At 41.1% G+C, this 24193-nt stretch overlaps 1 protein-coding gene across 1 annotated transcript in view; it reads left to right on the top strand.

The window, feature by feature from the left end:
• SNCAIP (synuclein alpha interacting protein) overlaps positions 1-24193 on the top strand; it is a 57126-nt gene that overhangs the window by 16523 nt on the left and 16410 nt on the right. Inside the window, exons 3-7 of the mRNA XM_065406513.1 lie at positions 8594-9459; positions 11138-11317; positions 13624-13737; positions 17533-17658; positions 20737-20906. Of these exons, the coding sequence (XP_065262585.1) occupies positions 8594-9459; positions 11138-11317; positions 13624-13737; positions 17533-17658; positions 20737-20906 (1456 nt within the window). The remainder of the gene's footprint in view (positions 1-8593; positions 9460-11137; positions 11318-13623; positions 13738-17532; positions 17659-20736; positions 20907-24193) is intronic.

A 24193-nucleotide genomic window follows, 5' to 3' on the forward strand; every position in this document is an offset into this window, starting at 1 on the left:
AAAATGTAAGATATGTGTACAGCAATGTCACTGCAAGACAATTTGAACTGAATTGTATCACCAGAACCTCTTGATGAGACTAAAATCTTGTATTACATCATTGCTAATCTGTTATTCATGGTGTAAGAATGGGGTTTAGTCAATACCGTTTTCTTCACCCATTTCATCTAAATGTTTAATGTGGTGGTAACATGAGAAAGTGTTTGATTATATTGATTTTAAATTGCTCTAAATACCTTTAATCCTAGGAAAACATAACATTATTTACCAATCAGCATGCTTTCTCATGGATTCCACCCAAACTTTTCAACAGATTTTTTTTTTTTGTCCTTATTGCCTGACTGCTGCTCCTTCAGGGCCCGTGGTAATCTGGATTTCATTTCTTATTTTCAAAAATCCAATAATGTATCTTTTTTTTTTTTTTCCTCACTGTCCATTCTTTTGGTCAACAAGGGGCCAAAGGGTCTGAGAGAAGAATCCCCTCCAGCTGGATTTTCCCCTCTGGTGTAAAAGGGTTGGATCTATCACCTCCATGGCATCTTCTGGCCCTATTGTCTCCTGAAGGTCAAGGATCTGTGCCTAAGGGGAAATGCATTCCTTAGTCTCTCACTTCCTCCCACACCCTGCACAAATTAACAGAGTTAATGCAAAGTGAGGGCATTATTTTTTCTGTGACCCTCTTACCAGCAGGGAGTTACTGTTTAATGGGCACATTGCTGGAACTGTGGAGTCTAAGAGAAACCTAGCAGTTCAGTAAAGCTGCAGGGGGCCCCACAGTCAGTCAGGGGTTCCAGATCCCTGGGTTTCCACAGGATTTAAGGGGGAAAGCACATCCCGTTCTGTGGGGAAAAGGGTATGAGGTAAGTTCTGGTCCATCCAGTTCTCCTTCATGACACAAAATGATTCAGGCAGAACTCGGGGGTGTGTCTATACTGCAGCTGAGAGTGAGCATCCAGTGTGAGTAAACAGACTTGCGCTAGCGGGGCTCAAGCTAGATCACTAAAAATAGGTGTGTGTACATTGTGGCTTGGGCGGCAGACCCCCGTAGGCTTGAGCTTGGGTGGCTAGCAGGAGTCTCTGCCAGAGCTCCAACGTCCACAATACGATAAGGGTTTTCTGTCGCATCCCACCTCATGGAAGGGCTGTTCATGGCCGGGGTAATTAGATCCAAGGACCTTTATGGCCCTATTTATACCAACTAGAGTTAAAGGAATCAATTTAAACATAATTCCAGATAGTTCCGTTTCTGACATGGTGTTGCTAGCCCATAGGTCACTTGATTTCCAGTGTTTTCTAACCAAGAATGATTTACTGGAGCAGAAATTGGCTCTTGTTGCTTTTGTTGTTCAGTATGAAATTGCTTGCTTGCTTTCTCATCTACCTGGGGAGACAGGGAGATTTGATAAGGCCGTAGCGGCTAACAATTCATGACATCTGTGCCCAACCAGCTTCACTGAGCTAGTTGATTGCACTAAGGTGTATTCTGTTAGCTGAGATGACTTTGTGATGTTGTTAAATGGGTGTCTAGAATGAGAACAGCATCCTACTTGAGATCTTTATTCACTTAATGATGTAAGCCAACTGACCTCTTGTCCCCAGCAGTGAAAGGTTAGTTCAGTAACCCTCTATGCTACTGTATCCACTGAACTCAATTAAGCATGGTTCACAAGAATATCCAGGGGATTGCTTTTCTATTGGGGAAATTATCAGTAAATATTGAAATTTTCTATTCCTCCAGGTTTGGTGCTCTTATTCCTGGGGGAATTCTGCACCAAAAAATTATGCACACAATATTTTAAAATTCTGCATATTTTTTTGTCAAAATAATGCAATATAATCCAGCTAGTTTCAATTATTTTGGTAATTTATTTAAACTACAATACAATGGATGGAGAATGGGAGTGGGAAGCATTGGAGGAAATCACCAACCCTCCTCCCCGCCCCCTTCTCTCCCCCCCATCTAATAGTAATGTAGGTAGTATTGACCCTTTGCTTCCAATTATTAGTCAACAAATATATGTAGCCATATGCTCAGTGTTACATCATAGACAACTGAAGAACAAGTGAGGGCTGGGGACTCAAACTCACAATTTATACTAGCTACTGACCAGGTCCAAAAAGGTCAGTAGCAAACAGTTCATGGAGCACATTTTGATAGGACATTTTTTCAATACAAAAATTGAGACCAGATCTCATCACTAAAGCACCATAAGCATTTATAAGGCCATATTGTCTTTTACAATAAGCCTCCTTTACACCGCTCTGGCAATGTAAAGGAGCCTTTACATTGCCAGGTAAATTTACAGGTAAATTTTTATACCTGTTTTATACTCCTGGGGGAATTTACCAAGAACAATGGGAACAATTCACTAAGTAGGCAGGCTGCTATATTTTCCTCTGCCTGAGGGAACAGAGCCTGCCCCACTCCTACCTCTTCAGAAATACCCCAAAGCCCTGCCCCTCCATGCCAAGAGGGCTGTAATAGCGAGCGAAAGAGACAGTCTCTCTCTCTCTCTCTCATATACGCATGGCTACCCAGCCCCCCTCTCCCAGGTGATGATTTACGTCTCTACTGGCTGCTCTGGGTGCCCAAACCGACCTGTCTGTGTTACCCGACATTGGGCCAGCTAGTAAGCTTAGGGAGGACTAATGACCCACCAAAGTTTGGCAGAAAGCAGCATGTTTATTATACTGATAGCTAAGCTCAAAAGAAGGAAGGGGGTCACACTCACACTCGCATACTCATGCTCCCAGGACAGGCACAGCACTGGAGAGGTCAGGATCCTTCAAGGTAAGTGTCCCACAGCACAGCGATGGATGGTGCGATGAAGGTAAGTCTTCCCGAGGCACGATGGAATGCAATGCGGCGAACCACTGGCCAGGCGGTCTGGGCGAAGGGCCTTAACGGGAGGTACAAGCTTGTGAGTGCACTCCTGAGCACATGTCCCCTTCCCCTTTTAAGGACCTGCTCCTCATGGCCTGCAACTAGAGATGACTTGTCCGTGTCTGGTTGGTCACACTCCACCTCGGGCAGTGTCCATGTATTGGGTGTATGAGTGCTGCCTAATTAGAGTCCCAGACACCTTGTCTATCTGGGAGCTCTTCTGATCTGCCAGCTGTTCAACCAGCCCATTCATCCCACAAGCATTCCAGGAGGGAGGGGCAGGGGGAAAGCCACTTCACAGGTATTCAGAGAGGGAGAGGAGACAAAAGGGGGGAGGGGAAGTATAACAGACCTTTTGAGCATACAGGTTATACATAGCATAGTCATACAGAGCATACAGATCACTGCTGCTCCTGTAACACTCTGCACTGCCAGGGAGTGGGCATATGACCGCTCTTGCAGCTTCCCTTGGCTTTTCCATCAGAAGTAATTTTTCTGCGGGTAAGCAAAGAAATCTGCAGGGGCCATGAATTCTGCACATGTGTAGTGACACAGAATTCCCCCAGGAGTATGCTCTGCACAATTTATGCATCAAGCTATTTGGTAGTTTACCAATATGTGACTTATATTAAGGTAAAATTGTGATTTGGTGGCAGTTGTATTTGTAAGTTCTGGGTATTTATCATGCCTCCTAAGTGTATCCCAACTAAATATGTTTGAAATTACTGGAATAAATGAATGATTGGATAATGTTAGACTCTGAAAAAAAGGGAAGATACACGATTCTGTTCTGATAAACAATAATTAGAATAATGGGTGTATAGTAATGCAATTATACTTGTGATACCTCTTCAGCCTAAAATCTGTTCTTTTTACCTAATTTCTTCCCCTTCATTATTTTGTATCTGTACTAATTTTGTGATTCCCTCCCAGACATTTGAGTGTGATTTTTCCCTCACCTCACCTGGTCACATCCTAAAATCAGTCCGGACAAGGTCTGGAAGATCCCAGTTCATTTATCATCTCCCTCCTTCTCTCCTCTATATCCTATCTGTTATAGTTGACAACATTTGCAATGCTCTTCCTCTAGCCAAGCTAGGACAAGTGAATCCTACAGTGAGGCTATTGCTGTATGGATCATTTGGAAAAAGATGTAGAGTGAGCTAATATTAATGCCTGTTTCTGTCATATCCTAACCCCAAACCTTGCTTTGTCCTAATGGATAAGTGGAACTGAAATCCAGGAAGTGGAAAACACTCACTCTCTCACACGTAGGGTCATTCACAAATAAAGTTTCTCATGCCAGAGCACTTGTGTCAAAGCACAAGTTGTGCTCTTTGAAGCTGCTAGTATATTAAAACTGTAAAACAGCACCACCTTCAGTTAAAATTGTTAATATATTTCACTGATGTTATTAATTAAAATAGAAATACATTCAGAACTGGTTCTTATTATCCCATTGTTATATATAGCATCCCTTTGTCTCATAAAGCCCCAACTTTGCTAACACTGGTGGAGATGAATCAGTGTGAACAACTGTGAGGAATTTTCTAAAAAATTCCATAGTGTAGACTGCGCCTCAGTGTCTGTATACTAAGTCCAAGACAGCTGGACCTGGAATAAATGAAAGTCTTAATTCATTCAAGGGGCTCTGATGAAGTAATAAACCACAAGAGGAAAGATAAGGCATTTCTTTTGGATGGCAGCAGAATTCCAAATGTAAAATCATCTATATATTTATTCCTGTCTCTCCAGTGGTTATACAGTATATAAATGGTAACTTTAAAATATAAAGGGCTAGATTTTTTTAAAATGTTGTGCAGGTTTCTAGTGAGGTACCACAGGGATCAGAGCTAGGCCAAGTCTTCATTACTGATCATGGAAAGGGAGTAAACACTACAATAAGGGAATTTTCAGATGATATGAAATTGGAAGCTGTTACCGAGTCCTGCAGGGGCAGAGCAGAGGTGTTTCATTAAGACAAGGTAATCTGAATTCATTCATCTGACGATAGAAATGAGATCTAACTAAAACCAAGCCTAACCTAGATGATGTGCTCATTTACAAACCATAAAAGCCTAAAGAGTTCATTAAAGGAGATCATCGATACCTTGTCGGCAACGGCGATGAATATTCCAGATTTGCCATCCTGCGAGACTTCAGCTTCCATGCTGACAACACCTCAGATTAAAAAGCCCCAAAACGCATTTCCTCACTTGCCTCCCTATCACTTTCACATGTCATCTCCAGTCCAACCCATACAGCTAAATGTCATTATAGACTACGTCATGACCCAGCTACTATCTTGGAAAGACAGTCATCTCATTAAGGAAATGATCACAGCTCTCCCAGTTCTCAGGAAACAAGAAAGACCCAGGACCCTGATATGATTATGAAGACTCATGGAGCCCATCAAATTTCAAAACATGCTTAAGAACAGCAGCATATCATCATCATGCTCTAGTCTTGACCATTGGCCCAGTGGCGTCCAAGCAGTACCCTCCTCCCCATCACTTACACAGACTTCCTTGGTTCTCTGACACATTGCATCAGATGAAAAGAGAGGGGGTGGAAACTTGAATACCAATGTTGGAAAACAAAGGCTGAAACAGACCAGTCAAAACAGAGAGAATCTCTCAAAGCCTATGCTAAAGTAGTATTAAGGTCAGGAAACCTGCCTTTCAGCCTCCATAGGGCAGCCTCCGAAGTTGCTAAGGAGGTATTCAAGGTGGTAAACCTCTTCATTAACCCTGACTGCCTGGAGTCCACAGCAGAACAAGTACCAAGTGTTGCAAGGAACTATCATCCCACTTCAGTGAAATAATCACATGTTCAGAATGGGACTTCTGAGACTCCATGGAACTTCTCCCCCTATACTGGCCAATGAACAGCCCTTCTGCATTCCCAGAGTTCAGTCCTTTCATGCCTCTAGAAGTACTGGACACCTGGAAAAAGTCTCAGCCCAAACCCTCTGAACCATGACCCTCCTGGTTGGTGAAAGAGTGTCATGAACAGCAAGTGCCACTCATCACCAAAATAGCCAATGCCTCATTCAAAGAAGGAATCTTCCCTTTCTCCTTCAAACATGCAGTTGTCCAACCAGTGCTGAAGAAACCCACCCTGACATCAGACCTAGCCAACTACCACCCAGTATCAAACCTCCTGTTCCTGAGCAAGTTCATAGAGAAGTTTGCATACTGGAAAGATGGTCTAGTGGTTAGGGCACTAGCATGGGCTTCAGGAAACCTGGGTTCTGCAGTTCCTATGAAGTAGGGAAGAATTATCTCCTTGTTATAGTTGGGAGCGGAGACACACAGTATAAGTGATGTACCAAAGGTTATGTAAGTGTGCAGCAGATCTTGGAATTGAATAAGATCTCCTGGGTTCCAGTTCAGTACCTGTGTCATGGTTTCTAGAGTAGTCAAGCAGTTAGCCTTTATTTGACCCTGATTGCCAATGGCTTCTGCATGACCTCATGAATGTGGAGGGGTGAGCAAGAGCCTTCTTCCACTGGAGCATCTGTGTAAAGGCTGCTCACAATAGCAATCCCTGAGCCCTCAGCTCTCTGGAAATCAAACCCCCTACTGATTTCTGATCTCTCAGGGAAGAAGTCCATGACAAGGGGGTGGGGAGGAGGCAAAATCATGGCCCTGCTCCTCTCTGCACAGGTCTGTGGAGTGGGGCCGGTGTGCATGGGGGATCAGCACTCTGTCAGTGTAATGGCTGGTGCAAAATATGCAATCCCCATGCACAGAAAGCAGCATCAGAAGAGATTGTGCCTGCCTGTCAGATCAGCCTCACTCCCTATAGGGGCCTGTGGGTAAATGCTACAACCTTCTAGTCCTGTATTATGTGCAATATCAATCCATCTTTCTGCTTAAATAAGTAGATATATTCATGAGTTAGAGGAAACATAGATAATTGTTTTGGTTTAAATCTGCTTTTCTGTAGGCAGTAAGTATAAAGAAATGTCCGGCTTATGTAGTGGACAAAATAGAAGGAAAAATGAGTAATGAGCAAAAAGTGGTTTACTGTGGATGTAATGCAGGAAACAAGAATTAAATGAACATGTGGTGAATCAAGAAAATTTGTAGAAAGCAGCTTTTGCTTTCTCTTAACATCAGGTTTAATATTTTTACTATCACTGTTATGTGTAGATTAAAATTTTTAAGATTAAAAAGTGGCAAAGAGGTAGCTTGTTTCAGCGTAGGAACAGAATAATGGATCTAAGCATAAGGAAAGTGACGACAAACAAAATGTTGATGCCGTTTTCTCTGTCTAGACCCTTCTGTTGAAAGAAGTGTTTTCATAAGACTCAGGCAGAATTCATTTCCATTCAGAGTCCTTAATGGTTCCTGTCAGAACAAAACAGCTGGAAAACATATGGTATCCATTTCCCTGTATCACTTGGAAAAAATTTCACATGTAAATAAAACCAACATAAAAGTGTAACCCTTTGAACCTAGAATCTTATACAATACATAAATAAATCAGTACAATGCGTTCTTTGTATTGGCCCACTAAATTACTTGTCTTGTTATTATTATTGTTATTATTTTCTTTGATATATATATATTGAAAGAAATTTGGTGAGTTTCCTACCTCCCCCACTAAAAATATAAATATAAAGGAAACTTAGTACTGGGGTTCCACTGATCCTGGGCACTGGGGTTATGATGAACTGGGACTGTACTTTTTGTAGTTATGGAAGGGTGGAGGATTTTTCTACTGACTAGAACTGGTTGAAAAATTGAGGCGTTCTGCATAAAATTTTCAACCAAAATGGAAAGAAAACCAATAGTTTGAAATTTTCCATGAAAAATACAGAACTGAAATATTTCCACCAAAAAAGCCAGATATTTTGTTTGGGAAACTCTGATGTAATGCCTCATGGGAGTTGAGGTTCAGGTGCCTCATGCTCCCACTCTCCTCTACAAGCTCCCTTGGTCAGAGTACATTTCCTATGAAGCATCACAGTCTTCCCTGTTGGTGAGGTGAAGTGGTGCACCACGGGAGTCCCATGCCTGCAATATATAATGGCGCATAAAGTCAAGCTGGGGAGCCTGACCCATGGAGGAGAATGGGGATATGAGGCAAGGAATTACAGCTCCCTTGAGGCACCATAGTGGCATATCCAAATAGATATATCTCATTTTCAGTTCTTTGATGAAGAATAAAATTTTTCTGCAGAAAGAACAGTTTTTGTGAAGAACTTTTAGTCAAAAATCCAAATTTCCAGTGAAAAGTCAGTTGTGATGGGAAATTTCCAAACAGCCCTATTGCTAAACTCCCAGAAGAATATCCCACTCTTCCAATGAAGCTCAATGAGATAAAAATGGCAGAGCATAGGTTAGCATGGTTTTATGACAGGATTAATATGGATGCCAATGGACCTTTACCAATTGATGTTACATGCGTCATGTACTTGGGGTTTATATTTTTCTCATTAAATTTGGTTCCGTTCTTTTTGTTTAAGATGTATGTCAAATTTGAAAGGCGTTTCTTTCCAGACTGTTTAATTTTGGTATTACTGTAGCAGAAGTATGGTTAACTGCAAATCTGCTTAGGTGTGAATGCAACATGTTTTCTAGTAAATTTCTGTTCCTTGTGCTTGGTCTGGAATATCATATCTTCAAAGTATACAACAGGATAAACATATACACATGATACAAATATTCTGTTCTTACTCAAATTCCTTTTTTTCTGTAGTTTCAAGCACTAGCTGGAGCTGTGGAGTTTCAACTCTTATTGGAAATGCACAAAAACCAACAGGAATTGCAGACATGTACAGTAAGTTCAGACCAGTGAAGAGGGTTTCCCCACTAAAGCACCAGCCGGAGAGCTCAGAGAACAATGAAAGTGATGACCAAAAGAACCAGAAGGTGGAATACCAGAAAGGTAGCGATTCTCACCCTGCATCTCAGAATGATGATCAGTGTTCAGGAGATGGAGAAGGCCTTAAAAGTAAAAGCATTGAGTCTGGTGTTTTGCTTGGGGAGCTGGAGCACTATGACCTGGACATGGATGAAATTTTGGATGTGCCTTACATTAAATCAAGCCAGCAACTTGCTGCTTTTACCAAGGTGGCTCCAGAGAAAAGGATTTTGGGTGTATGTTCAACAGTGAATGGTCTGAGTGGCAAGACCTGCTCTGCAGGAAACAGTGAGAACTTGCCAGCCAGCACGACACAGTTTTGTGTTCTGTCCCCTGTGAAAAGCTCTCAGATGAGAAATGCGCAGTCCATTGTCCTTAATCAGCACAAGCATTTAGCTGAAGAATTAGCGCTTTCCCAGCCTCTAGTTAAATGTAGCTCAGTCCATGAAACTGAAGCCCAGAGCAAGGGCTTCCTCAACAGGACATTTACCGATCCCCAAGCTCATAAAACTGAGAAGACCATGCCAAACTGCCAGCTGAGGACTTTTCATCTGCAGACAGCCGTGACAGAAAACAAACTTGATGAACTGAACAGTAATATGAACTGGAGCAGCTCAGGAGGCCCAGAGGAAAGGGGTGAAGACGTGAAAAAAAATAAAAGCATCTTAAACATTGTGAAAGAAGGACAGATATCCTTATTGGTAAGTGTCATCCTTTTCATAAGGCATTTATAATAAAACACATTTGTAAGACAATACAATAAGTCGACAGTTGATTAGGTGCATATCATACGTTGCAACTCCATTTGATCCCCTTTAATTAGAAACTGAGTGCATGGGTTTCCAAATGAAACTTGTGGAGTTTATGTACAAATATGATATTTAATCTTAGGTAGTCATGATGGACAAGATTAGTAATTTAGGTAATACACTGAAATAATATAAAATGCAGATGCTTTTCATCTTAAAATCTATTTATTTGCTAAATTAAAATTTATTTCTTTATGAAGTTCTGCCTTACAGAATGTTTGCAGTTCACTTTGTTCAGTTATTTGTGGATTACATCACTTTCTACTCAGATGCTGACCATGGGAACAGAGAGGCTTCTGTTGTATTCTGATTATTATTCAGGAGTGTTTATGCCAGTTTGTTGCAGAAGCATTCACAGATGGGAGCTCACACTAAAGCTCGATTGCCCTCTGACCCATATGAAGTTTTGGTTAGTTTCAGCTCTTTGATTAGAAACCATGAATAGGTGTTTCCAAAGTAACTAGTTGCAAATTAACGTCATGATGCAGGGAAGGCAAGACTCAGAAAGGCTGTCAGAGTAGCAGTGCATGCAGTATTTTGTACTATCTTTTGTTTAGCTTTACCAGTCTAAAGCAAGCACAATGGCACATAATTAACACAACAAAGACAAAAGCAGAGTTATTCAAAGACTAGAAATAGGCAGAGGAATAGATCACAATACTAAAAATAATAAAAATAGAATTCAAAAAACTGGAAGTAAAGAAATGCAGAGGATTTTTGTATAAAACACCTAATTGAATCAGATTGTGTGCTAGCTAATCTGCATAACCATATGATCTTGTCACTGTTTCTCCTTTCCTTTGTCCTCCCTTCTTCCTCTCCCTCCCGTTATTTCTGAAAAACATTTATGTTTTGTCTTAAAATAAGATTCAGGCAAGGATCACATATTGCCAAATGTCTGTGCATTGGTGAATCCAATAATTCAAAGCACTATTGCAATATAAATAATATTAAGGGAACTAGCTAACAAAGTAGCATTCAGAAGTTTCAGAGCTTAATTACATTTTTCACTGTACTTAATATAAACTGCCACTTTTACCATGAACTAGGAAAAATCTGACCTTTTTCAATTATTTGTCCTCCTAGTGGCACATGAAACTGGGGGGGGGAGGGAGGGGAAGCATCGGCAAATTTGCTAAGGGGAGTCATGGACACTTTATGCCAAATTACTCCTAGAGATAATGGCAAAAAAGAAAAGGGACAAATTTTAAAAAACATTTGAAATGTGAGTATATTCTGTCAGATAAAGTAACCAGAAACTATACAGAAAGGCCAAACCACAGGACATGACCTTTCTCTGTATATGGGAATCTTGTTAGGAACTGCTGAATCAGACCAACAGTCCTTCTAGTTTCTGATTACACCAGCACCAGATGCTTTAGAGGAAAGTGTAAAACCCCTGTTATGGACAAATGTACAATAACATGTGGATGGAGAATGGTTCTTCATAGGCCCACGTATTAAGTGTTTGGCTCATATCCTGAACCATGAGACTTGATATCCTGTTTAAATTTTTATCCCAAATTGCATAACTGATATACTTTATTTTCCACTGTTCCTTTTTGCACAGCCACACCTAGCAGCAGACAATCTGGACAAAATTCATGATAAAAGCGAAAACAATCTGTTGCACATAGCAGCATCACAGGGACATGCAGAGTGCTTGCAACATCTCACTTCTTTGATGGGAGAAGACTGTTTGAATGAGCGGAACAATGAACAACTAACACCAGCTGGGTTAGCAATAAAGGTGACTTGGTCTTAAATAATCTGTGATGGCTATAAATAATGCTGATACCAAAATGATGTTATTTTCAGTCCTTTTGCTAAATTAAAGCAAAAAGGGGGTATTTCTGTCATTGACTGATGTCACATAAGTAAATAAAAATGTGTTTCTTTTAAAGAGTTAATGTCAGCCATAAACCACTGCATCATTTAATGGGTCGTTGTTGGTTTTTTCACATACACATTAACCTAACTTTAAATTAGTTAACTGGTATTAAGAAAAATCAGCTGTTATATTTCAAGGAACTTTTATTCATATTAACTCAGATTCAAACTAGTATCCTGGCTATAACTATGTCTTGTTTTTCATTCAGATGAGTATAGCATTAAAGACAAGTATGGGAAATATGTGTTGGTAAAGCATGACAGCACTTTTGGTAGTTTCTAATGCTGTTTTTTTCAATGTGCCACATCTGAAGCTGAAACTTCTTAGATATCAAGAGCAGTTTGGAGTATTAGACCAAAGTTAAAATTTACCTCTTGCAGAGCACAGCATGCAGCCTGTCAGAAACTACAAAAATGAATGTCATCTGGGAAAAAGTTAAAGCTTATGGGAAAATCTATTATACAGTAAAATATGAAACTTTATAGTGCTGTTGTGCTGTAGTAAAATCCAATGGTGTGCAGGAAGTTTGACAGTAAAACTAAACTGCCATCTTTCAAATAAGGAATTAAATCGATGTCTAACTACTCTTGGCAAGTGAATTGCTTTTCAGAGTTATAAGTATCTTAAGCTATGTCTACACTGCACTTTCGTCGTTAAAACTTTTTTCGCTCAGGGGTATAAAACATCACCCCCCTGAACGACCAGAGTTTCAACGACAAAACGCGCCGGTGTGGACAGCACTTCATCGGTGGGAAACGCTCTCCTTGTGATGAAGCTCCCGCCCCTCGTTGGAGGTGGTGTTATTTTGTTGCCAGGAGAGCTCTCTCCCAGGGACAAAGAGCAGCTACGCTGCGTATCTTACAAAGGCGCGGCTGCAGTGGCACAGCCATGCCATTGTAAGGTGCTCAGTATAGACATAGCCTTAGAATCATTGTCATGACCAAATTCAAGTCTGGATATCTACATTCTGTCTACCTAAAGTCGTCTTGCAGTTTCAATTGGGTATCGTATTTTTCTTTACTTCTTATCCTAACCTGTGAGATAGTGTTGCTATACTCTATTAACTTCATTGTCTTCCTTCCCAGAGTGGGTGGCTGTTTTTCAATAGTTGATTTTGTTTATAAAATGTGTGGGCATCCTTTGAGATAAAAAGCACTATGTATATTTATTATACTATGAAGGCATGGGTACTGTATCGTGTAGGAGACTCAGGCACAAGTTCAGTTAATTATAATGTGTTGTGCTTGTGTTGCATATTACAAAGGGTCCCCTTGATGACTTTAGTTGTCTAGCAAACACTGTCATTTATCCATTTCTTTGGTTTAAAAAGTCTCAAAATAGAAGATTTTATTTGAGGGGTGGTAAAAAAGATACTGTTTTGTCAAGATAGTTTTAAATTTGGCTGCATTAGAGCAAGGATCTGAGATGTAAGATTTCTTTTAAAGGACCGATTAAAAGTATATATTAAAATATTTTCACAGCTTTAATTATTTTCAATTAAATTGAGAGAAATATAAGAAAGTGAGTAAAGTAACTTGAAACTTTTTAGATAGAGCATTACAAAGGTTTTACAAAAAGATAAATAAGAAATGGCAGATAGAGACAGGTCAAATTTTGTATCTCCTAATCTAGAGAGTATCCCTTTAACTGTGTGACAGTAAAAGTTTAAAATATGTGGCCAAATCATACTCTATCTATTCACACAAGTAGTAGTCCCATTGATTTGACTTCTAAATCGCTGGGACTAGTCTCATGAGTAACACAAGCAGAGTTCCATTCTGTACAGCTTGAATATTAAAGTATCACTTCATTTACTCTTGAAATGCAGCCGCATCTGTGGTGTCATTCAGCAGCCATTCTGTGCCAAAACCTCTATACAACAGGCATTTAGAAGGGAAAGGGAGGAATAATTTATTCATATAAATCTCCAGGGTAAATTTAAGTAGGCAAAATGTTATCAGTATCAAGTTATAATTAGGCCATCCCACTTGGGTTAACAAATATGTTATCAGTAGATATAAACACAATGTTGCAAACAAATTAAGATGATTTACATGAAAATCAGCATGCATATATGATTCTCATTAGCATTTCCATATATAGTAGATATGGTTTGGAATCTAAAACAACTGGAATTTTTTTAATCCTTCTCTTCCTCTATTTAGAATGGTCAACTGGAGTGTGTACGGTGGATGGTGAGCGAAACAGAAGCCATTGCTGAATTAAGTTGCTCAAAAGATCACCCAAGCCTTATTCACTATGCAGGTTCCTATGGTCAGGTATGGTTCCATTTTAAATGAGTTTTTACTTTTTAAAAGAGACTGATTCAATGCTTGCACAAGAATTCCCTTTTATACTGTTCTTCAAGTCAAATGTTTTGCAACAGAAATTACGTTCATTACTAAATGCAACCTCTCTTAATTATTAAATACAAACTTTCTTAATTAGTCAGAATGTTAAGGCGCCGTACAACTGCATATTTTAATTAATGTGTTTTAAAATTATTTCTTCTTCTAGTTCCTGCCATCAAGGTGTAAATTATTGGCTGTGGGTAGGGTTAAGTGACGCATTAGGTTGGTACGTTATTCTCTCACCTCTGGTAGAAGAGATTAGTCATCTCATCATGGTCCTAATGGACTTTTGGCCACATCAGAAAACAGCCAAGCAATATGGTACAGTTTACATGCTCTTTCCAGGAGGCTACAAGCCTGAAATAATTTGCCAAAAGTGTGACGATTTAGGAATTAGATGCATGGCAATGGTGCAAGGTGTGGGAAAACTTGAATAACATCTGCTTACCTCTAGCCATTTTTATTGAGCTTTATCTAAAAGCACGTTGTAAACTAACCTTATCTTATACTGCACCTAATCGACATATAAATCTAGTGATGGATAACCTTAAAAGGTTCAGCTTTTTGGATGCTTCTGCCAGTAATACTGATTTGTGGGGAACTTGGGGGAGGATACGCTACTAGATTATACAGTCCTCTGTTACTATAGGGTCCCCTTTCCCCAAATAAGCCCTACAGTGAACCCTCCCCAAAGGACCTCCATCATTCTTGGGTTCTGCTGCGTCTTTTGTGGGAAAGAACTAATGGGCTGCTAACCCTGTCTCGCTTCTCTGGTGGATAGGTTACTCTCCCTCCCAATTTCTTCAGGGGTCAGTCAAAGCCTGATGGTCTTCACAGGGGAAGTGCACAAGCCTGTCTAACTGGCCCTATGCATGGAACTGGAAGCATTTCAGAGAATGCTACCATGGAGGTCCTGAACTTTAATCTATTTCTTAGCAGCCTAAATTTAGCTTCTAGGACCTCTCTCCTACTTTTCCCTATGTCATTGGTACCTATACGTACTATGACCACTAGCTCCTGCCCAGCAGTGCCCATAAATCTATCTAGCTGTTTTAAGAGGTCCACGACCTTTGCACCTGCTGGCAATTCATCATGCAGTTCTCCCGATCATTACAAACCCAACTATCTCTATTTCTAATAATCAAATCCTCCATTGCTATTACCTGTCTCCAATAATAGAAGTCCCCTATCCCAGAGGGGAATCCTCAGTACAAGAGGATACTCTGAGATCATGTGGAAGGAGAGTCCCAACTATGCGATTGTTTCCCTCCGCTCCAGCTTGATGTTCTTCTTCCCTGAGATTTTCATCCTCCTCAGCACTGAGGCTGTCAGACCAGGGCTGGGATCGCTCTATGTCCCTGAAAGTCTTGTCTTTTGTATCTCTTTGTCTCCCTTAGCTCCCCCCATTTCAGTCACTCTGGTCTCAAGAGCCTGTACTTGGTCTCTGTGGGCCATGAGTTGCTTGCACCTAATGCACATATACACCAGCTGCCCACAAGGCAGGTAATCATACATGCTTCACTCAGAGCAGTAAACTGGATAGCCCCCACTCTGCTGCTGGACTTCTGCCTGCATTATTTCTCCTCATTTTGTTTGTTCTTTGTTTTTTGAGGGGAGTTTATTGGCCTAAGTTTACAGTATGTTTGTTAGGTGTTTTTGGCTCTCACGTTCTCTCTCTAATCTCCCTCACAAAACTCCCCTGTTCACTAGCTCCTTTGATCGCTTGGGAGCAGGCTTTTTAAATCCTTGTTCTCACTGCATTATCCCCGCCCCCTTTTCAAGGGATACTAAAGGGATCAGAAATTAAAGTTTCGCAGGTTAGAACCTCATTAGGAAGCTCTCAGCCTTGCCTGGGAGGCTTCTAGGCTCAGCACATAGCCCCCAAAACAGACGACACTATAAACTCAAATCAAGCAGGCACACAACAGACAAACTGACAGACCGTAAACTCACCCCAATAATCACGTAGTCACTCCTTCTTCACCTGGAGCAGCATGTCATGGAAGGATGCATATCATGACTGACATATGCTTAGAACTTTTTGTTTGGGGAAATTTAGATTTTTTTTTTTAATAATGTGACAGACCCAGACCAGTGGGGTACAGGAGTCTGGCAGAAGGCAAATATACTGGTCACTGGATGAGTAGTTTTCTGTTCCCTGAGTGACCAGAGCAGGGGCTGTACTAGAGTAATCAGGAACCTGCTAGAACCAGTTAAGGCAGGCAGGCTAATTAGGACACCTGGAGCCAATTAAGAAGAAGCTTCTAGAATCAATTAAGGCAGGCTAATCAGGGCACCTGGGTTTTAAAAAGGAGCTCACTTCAGTTTGTGGTGGGAGTGTGAGGAGCTGGGAGCAAGAGGCGCAAGGAGCTGAGAGGGTGTGCTGCTGGAGGACTGAGGAGCACAAGCGTTATCAGACACCAGGAGGAAGGTCCTGTGGTGAGAATAAGGAAGGTGTTTGGAGGAGGCCATGGGGAAGTAGCCCAGGGAGTTGTAGCTGTCATGCAGCTGTTACAAGAAGCACTATAGACAGCTGCAGTCCACAGGGCCCTGGGCTGGAACCCGGAGTAGAGGGCGGGCCTGAGTTCCTCCCAAACCTCCCAATTGACCTGGACTGTGGGTTCTCCCAGAGGGGAAGGTCTCTGTGCTGTTCCCCAACCCACATGGTGAATCTCTGAGGCAAGAAAATCCGCCAATAAGCGCAGGACCCACCAAGATAGAGGAGGAACTTTGTCACAATAATTAGATCTGGCATTCTACAAGTGTAGGTTAACCTTAATAACTATTGCAAGTGGATGATAGTCACAAGCCTTGAAAATATCAGATATAACTGATCAATATCTATAGTCTATTGCAGATGTGAATCACATTTATGATTATTTTACATTACCCAAATCTTATAGATTTTGCCTGTTATCATCCTTCATTTTCTTTGAATTAATTTAGTTGAAAAACATCTCTATTTTCTGTGCATTTCCAAGAATCTTCATCTTCAAAATACACCAAATGATTTCTTGGACACCGAAACAGCCTTTTGGCATTCAAGAATTCATTTTTCATCTGTATTACTCAAACATTCAATTAATTTATCTACATATGCCATTTGGGGGTATACCTATTGAAGAGTGTAGTCATTTGAGATATGGAAGTTATTTTAATGTTTAAAAATATTAACAGTAAGTTACCTAGAACTAAAATCTAGGGGCAAACATTTAAATGGGCTTGAACCTGGCCTCTAATTTTGTGCTTGCAATCCACTACTGGTACAAATGATAGCATTTGATTTTTAGGTACAATCAGATGATAAATAGGTGACTAAATAGCATAATTTGCACCATGCTAATTGGAGGGACAGAATTTGAGGATAGCTTCCAAAGTTTGGACGTTAATATTCACCAGAGCAGTTTATATAAGAACATTTCTAAACTATAATTGTTTTTAATCCTATACAAGCATTTCTCTAAAATACTTATTGTACTTTTGTTTTCTGATAATTCAAATTTAAGGGCACTACCCAGCAAAAGGATAGTCCTTCACCATTGTTGGCCAACACCGCACGCATCCGCAGAGATTGTTCTGAGGAAGAATTTTAAAGGGGATACATGAACTGAAAACAGGGTCTTATGAGAAGTTTCAAGCAACGTTAATAATAGGCAGTGTTACCAGTGCCATCTCTAATAAGTTTTGCTTTTGTTTTATTTCTTTCTTAATTTTTTTCCCTAGGAGAAAATACTTCTGTGGCTTCTCCAGTTTATGCAAGAACAAGGGATTTCTTTGGATGAAGTTGACCAGGATGGTAACAGTGCAGTACATATAGCTGCCCAGCATGGCTATTTAGGATGTATACAGGTAGAGTACTAACTACACTTATTTCAGAGAGCTCCTTTAAATTTAAAAATCTGCAGATTAAAAGCCCTTAATATCAAAATGGAGAACCTTATAGGTAAGAAATAAATCCTTATAATAAAAAGATACTAAAACCATAAAAAAGCTTGAACAAGTAAGGCCTCAAAGTGAAACTTCTAAAAACTTATGTACCTTAAGTGCTAAACTCCACTCTGTTATACTCGTGTAAATCCAAAGTAATTCTGTTGTAATGAGACTAGGAATTCAGTCCTTAATTCTTGAGAGTTTTTTTTAATTGATACAAAGAAAAATAACATGACTCCATGTGCATTAAGATGAGACTACCCCTTAATGAGTTAATGAACTTCTAAAGAGCTGAAAGGGACTCTGTCAGGATTGATAGGCATACTCTGGCATTGACGTCTTTTGAAAGTTCTTACCTTTCTGATGCTTGCCATCTATTTCTCTTTCGAGCAAACCATTGCAACTATCCAGAAGGAGGGAAAAACCATGAACAGCCAGGGTGCACTATGATGAACGACAGCATGCTGAGCAAGCTGCAGCATTGCACAGTCTTAATCCCTGGGGATCATTAGAAGCATTGTGCACAAGAATGGATTCTAGTGTTCAGTGCTGCTAGCACTTCTTGTGTTAGGCAGCCAAAATTGTTGACAGGATGAATAATGGATGGGGAAAGAATTAGTCTAAATGGATGGCAAAGGGATTGTGTGGAAAAGCAGAGTGAGAAAGATATTGGTCAGAAAGGAAGGAGAATAGAGAGAAGAGGAAAAGAGAAGATCAACTACATGGGTGGAAGATAAAAACCAGAAGCCAAGATGGGAAAAAGAAGATACGGGGACAAGAGGAAGAGAGAGACAGAGAAAATGTATCTGACCAGTAGTAGTCTTTTTTGAGAATCATAGACAAGGAGTGCTAATTTCAGGAAAGTCATTTCAGGCATCTGTACGTAGTAAGAGCAATAGGGGAAAATTGAACCAGCAGACGTTGAGGTAAGAAATCGATCAAACAGATTCAGAGACATGACCATTACAAAACTTTGATTCCTGAATTTTCTTGTTAGTGATATGCTGCCCTGCTTTGAAAGACATCAGGAGTGGACCCTGCCCAGTTTATTGTGAGAGTCACATTAAACGAATCAGCGCACATGCGCAATCCCTATCTTAGTGTTTTTGTTATTATTTTTCAGATAGTTGCAACGATCAGTTGGAAAAGAAATAGATGGAAGGAATGCGAAAGGTGTAGGACCTACCAGATGGGAGCACTGTCATGGTAGGTCAATGTTTAAGGCTACCAACTTTGACAGTGTCCCTTAGAGCTGTGCAATAAATTGTGAAAGAGTAGTGATTAGCAAATGATTTTGCATGGAACAGTAACAATTCCAGTCCATTCTGGGAAATGAAGTTAAATGGAAGCAAGACTAGTCCCGTTTCCCTTCTGAAGAGTTAACTTGAATAAATTGTCCTGAATTTTTGAAAATATTTTTTTATTTGATAAATAAACCAGTAGGGGAAAACCTGGCAATTACAGACCAGTAAGCTTTATATCAGTACCAGGAAAATTGATTGAAATAATAATTAAACAGATTTTTTTTTTAAAAAAGCACAGCTTCTGTAAAGGAAAGTTGTGCCACTCCCATCTACTAGAGTTCTTCGAGTGTGTCTGTCACCCCTCTGAGTCTGCCACACCTTCCATCTCCAACATGCTCCTATGCCAAGGGACCAGGACAGAAAGCTAGCTACGTTGACCTTATTATACCCAGGGATTCCCTGTGCCAGGGAAAACCCAGCTGAGCTGAAAAGCTCAGATCGGTAATTTCATAGTAAGGCATTCTTAAAATCAGGCTAGTTGGTCACTCACAGAAAAAGACAGATTTTGTACAAGTGCATTTGAAAAAGGCTTATTGTATTATCACCAGAGGTGAAAGTAGGCCGGTACGGCGTACCAGTAAGAAGTGGATACTGGCAGCGCTTTAACGTTGCTGCCCCTTTTTCCGCCCCCCACCCAGGGGCAGCCGATGGGGCGGGGGGAGGCAAAAGGGGAAGCTTCCCCGGGGCCCCGGGCTCCTAGCTACCGCAGCAGCGGCCAGAGCCCCGGGCCATTTAAATCACCGCTGGAGCCCCCGGGGAGCATGGGCCAAGCAGCGTGGAAGGGCTGGCTGGGGGAGGCTGACCCCAAGGCCCCACCCCTTCCGCCCAAGGCCCCGCCCCTTCCGGGGACCCAGAGCCAGGCCCCCATACCGGTAAGTATTTTATCTTATTTTCACCCCTGATTATCACAAGCAAAATTTGGCAGGTGTCCAACTGTAAACACTTTTCATTCACTAATCTCAATCCCAGAGTATACTTTAGATTTAAAACCCATTATAAAAGTTACATTACACAAACAAAGTAACAAAAGGTGTAAAATCAAGTTAACTGTGGGACAGGAAAAGCAAGAGGGGGGAAATATATCATCTGGTGTCTATAATCATATGAAGGGATAGCTCAGTATTCTAAATTACTCCTGTTCCTCATTATTAACTTTGGGTACGTCTTCACTACCCGCTGGATCGGCGGGTAGCAATCGATCTATTGGGGATCGACTTATCGCATCTAGTGAAGATGCGATAAAATCGATCCCTGATCGTTCTGCCGTCGACTTCGGAAATCCACCGCGGCAAGAGGCGGCAGCGGAGTCGACGGCGGCGCGGCAGCGGTCGACTTGCCGCCGTCCTCACAGCCAGGTAAGTCGACCTAAAATACGCAACTTCAGCTACGCTATTCACGTAGCTGAAGTTGCATATCTTAGGTCGACCCCCCCGCTGTAGTGTAGACCTAGCCTCAGATTGTCAAGTTAGGAGCTCTGACTTACTGAAGAGTTATTTGTATGGATGATTTTTAAAAATAATTTAGACCAAGATTTTCAAAACTGTGTGCCTGAAGTCAGGGTTCTAAATTCAGTTTTAGGAACCTTAGTAGGAATACTCAGCAGTTCCCATTGACTTGAAAATCTTTGCCTTAGTTTATAGCAGAGATTTTAAAGACACTTACAGCTACTCGTGTTCTTTCTACATCTTCGCAGACATTGGTTGAATATGGAGCAAATGTCACCATGCAAAACCGTGCTGGAGAGAAACCTTCACAAAGTGCTGAACGACATGGACACACCATGTGTTCCCGTTACTTAGTGGTTGTGGAGACATGCATGTCATTGGCATCTCAGGTTGTCAAGTTAACTAAACAACTAAAGGAGTAAGTGTCTAATTCATAAGGGTGGGATAGTGGCTACACCGGGATTGTTCTCAAAACAAGTCTCTCCCTTGTCTTCAGTTTATTAACTAGGTCCCTCTGCTTCCTCTACATTAAAATTAGTCAATTAACACTTTCCCCTTCTTTCTCCATCCACCACCATACTCTTTCAAACTCTAATCAATCTGCTCCTTCATCTTTAGCTGCTTAGCTCTTCTACTAATCTTGGTGAAAGTTTGCTGTTATTATGCAGGCATGAGTATGAGTGACGATATCTGTGTATTTATGTGTGTGTAAGTAATCACCTTATACCTGTCTCCTTAAAAGCCTAAGGACCACATGATTTCTAATCTTATTTTTCTAGTCACTTAGCATACATTTAGATAATTAAAACGGTTATTTGCAATTACAGTGTTGGATGTTGATGTTGTGAGGAATAATGAAAATAGTAGTTGGAAAATCTTTGGGTCTTGGAAATACAATATTTCCAGAATAGCTATGTTCTGTTTTTTTCTGCATATGACCAAGTTTGAGCCCATCACTATGAACACTGAAAATCCAGCTCTTAGTGCACACCATATCCCATTTACACATGCAAACATGGAAAAATGGGTCACATGATTTATGTGGTCAATAACAAACCTATTGTCTTGAGAATCAGGGTCAAAATGTTTTACTGAATATTTATTCTTCCTTTGTTAAGTACATGTGTATCTGCCACATAGGACTTTTTATATATAACAAAAAGACTTTACAGTAGCAACTTGCCTCCTTTATCATTACAGAACACTTCAGTTCATTTGAGGTATTTTGTTTTTGTGTACATATATGCAAATGTGTGTATACTTGTATTATTGAAACATCTCAGTTAGTTACAGTTTACATTTTAGACACACACTGTAATGACCCCACGTGTCTTGAGCCTGCAAGATTGCTAGTCAACTGACACCTCCCTGGCTCACACCCAGTTGATCACTACTTGCTGACCAAATGGAGAGAACAAGAAACCAGAAGACATCACTGAGGCCTCTTCTGGGCCCTGATTGGAGGAACACCGGGATCTCTAATTGGTCCGGGCTTCCTATTTAAACCCAAAGAGAGGCACAGGAAGATGTCTGTCTGCACAATTAGGCTCTACCTGGTTGCTGCTTGGACACCTCGTCCAGTGCTTCAGACTCAGATATGCCTGATTACTTGTATCCTGACGGTGTCCTGATTCATGATGACCTGACTAGTGTCTGACCCCGTCCAGATGAGTTCGTCTGGCTCCTGCCTGATTCCTGGTAACTTGAACATGACGCTCAAGAATTAGGTCGCTAAGCAGTGCACTAGATCCAGTTGCTTACGTTCCTTTCCCCACTCCCCACACACAGTGAGAAACGCCTTCCAAAGCAGTGAATTCAAAAGAGAAAAATGTTATATCTTGTCACACTTTTCATATGCTGTCTTTCAGTATTGAAAACTCACTCTTATTCAGATACTCATCTCAGTTATTATATTTTCAACAAACTGAAATAGAAGTGGAGCGTATAAATAGCAACCATCAGTTCTCTGTTTCAGTTCTCTTTTCAGTAGAATTCTCTTTTATCAAGACTCACCGTACCTGTGTTGGATTTTACCTCTGATGCCTCATTGGGGAGGGAAGACTAAATCTGTCAGCCAGCAAGCAGCGGGCACATTTTCCCCCTTAAGAATATAACCTAGCTCAGAATATTTTCTGACAACAGCAACAGTTACCTCTCAGACCCCTGGTTTCCCTTGAGCTGTAGAGCATAGGAAACCCTTAGAATCATTAAACTTGACTTCAGATTGGTTTCTGTGCTTGCCCCAGCTGGAAATCAAATTGTGCTCTGTAGGAGTCTGTCTTTTCAGGCCAAAGGGCTTTGTTCCACTCAGTGCAACAGCTGCCTCTCCCCAATCTCTGATGGAGACCAAATGCTGTGAGCTTCTTGTGGAGCTGTCTTGCAGCCTAGTCAGGCAGTGGAATAATCCATCACTGGCTCAAAAAAGCAACTTCTGCCTGCCTGCTTGGGTTACCAGCTTCAGTCCCAGTGTTGGAACTCTAGCTTCAGACTTGCTGGAAGACTCAGTGACTTCCACTTACTTACTTACCAGTGCTTCTCATCAGCCAGGGATAAGTGCCTCTCTCTGAAACCCCCTTTTATGTCCGTCCATGAAAGCGCTGAAGTGGTTAATGGTGTCCTACAGATACAGCAGTTCACCTACCACCTTCCTTTCCAGCCACTTCATCTGCCTCCCTGGAATTGGCACCACCCTTAGCATGTTATCAAGCCAGACTGTCCCAAATACATGTGGGATCTGGCTATGTGAAATCAAATCACCATCCCTGCTGCTCAGCCTGACCAGCTGAACTTAAGAAGCTCTGGGGGCCTGAACCAGTTCAAGAAGCATCTCTTCTGATTCTTGTTTCAAGGACTGTCCCCAGAAAAGGAGCACCTGGGTGTTGCTCTCTGCCGGGGGAAAGACTCTCTGCTACTGGACTAAACCCCTCCATGGTTCAGTGTTAAGGGAGAGCACAAAACCAAGAGTAAAACAGAACATTCAGATCAGTTTTCAGTTTCCCCTTGATCAGAGCAAATGGGCAAGTTCAAAGGCTACGAGTAAACACAAAAGGTCTCTAAGGTGGTCTCGGTCTCTCTCCAGAGAGAAGATATGACACTCAGAAAATAGGAAATGTCTAGAAACCAGAAATCCTACCTATCATCCTCATCTTCAGAATAAGGTGAACTCAGAATCCAGTCCAGAAGAGAAAGAGATCCAGGAAAATTCTTTCTACCATGGGTCAAAGGGAAAGTGAAACAACAAACAAGTACTTACCATCAGCTTCAGTATAAAAAGCCCATCCTCCACCTCTCTGTCTAGTTATAGAAAACATGATCAATTCAGAATGGGAGCAGCCAACCAAAAGAGATTCCCAAGACAGTCACAAATTTTTCACAATGCCTACATAAAAAGGCCTCGGTTGTACTCACCAAGGTTCTTAACAATTTGGATAATCAGACTGATTTTCTCAGTAGTATGTCTGTGGCCTAAGGAACCCGTGAACCTCTGATCAGAAGACACCCTACTGTACAAATGAGCCAACTTTTGACCCTCTACTGGCATTAGCAGCCTTGACCTGTGTGTTGCTTGAGCTATCTTGGCCTGAACAATTCTGTCAGGCCCAAAGATATAAAATCAGCCCTTCCCTAGATCTCTTTGACAGTGTCCTTCCATGGCAGACTTCTCTGTGGACTCCCTGTGGTTTGCAGCATGATGTATTGGACATA

This window comes from Emys orbicularis, chromosome 6 (genome assembly GCF_028017835.1).
Source record: "Emys orbicularis isolate rEmyOrb1 chromosome 6, rEmyOrb1.hap1, whole genome shotgun sequence".
NCBI lineage: Eukaryota > Metazoa > Chordata > Testudines > Emydidae > Emys > Emys orbicularis.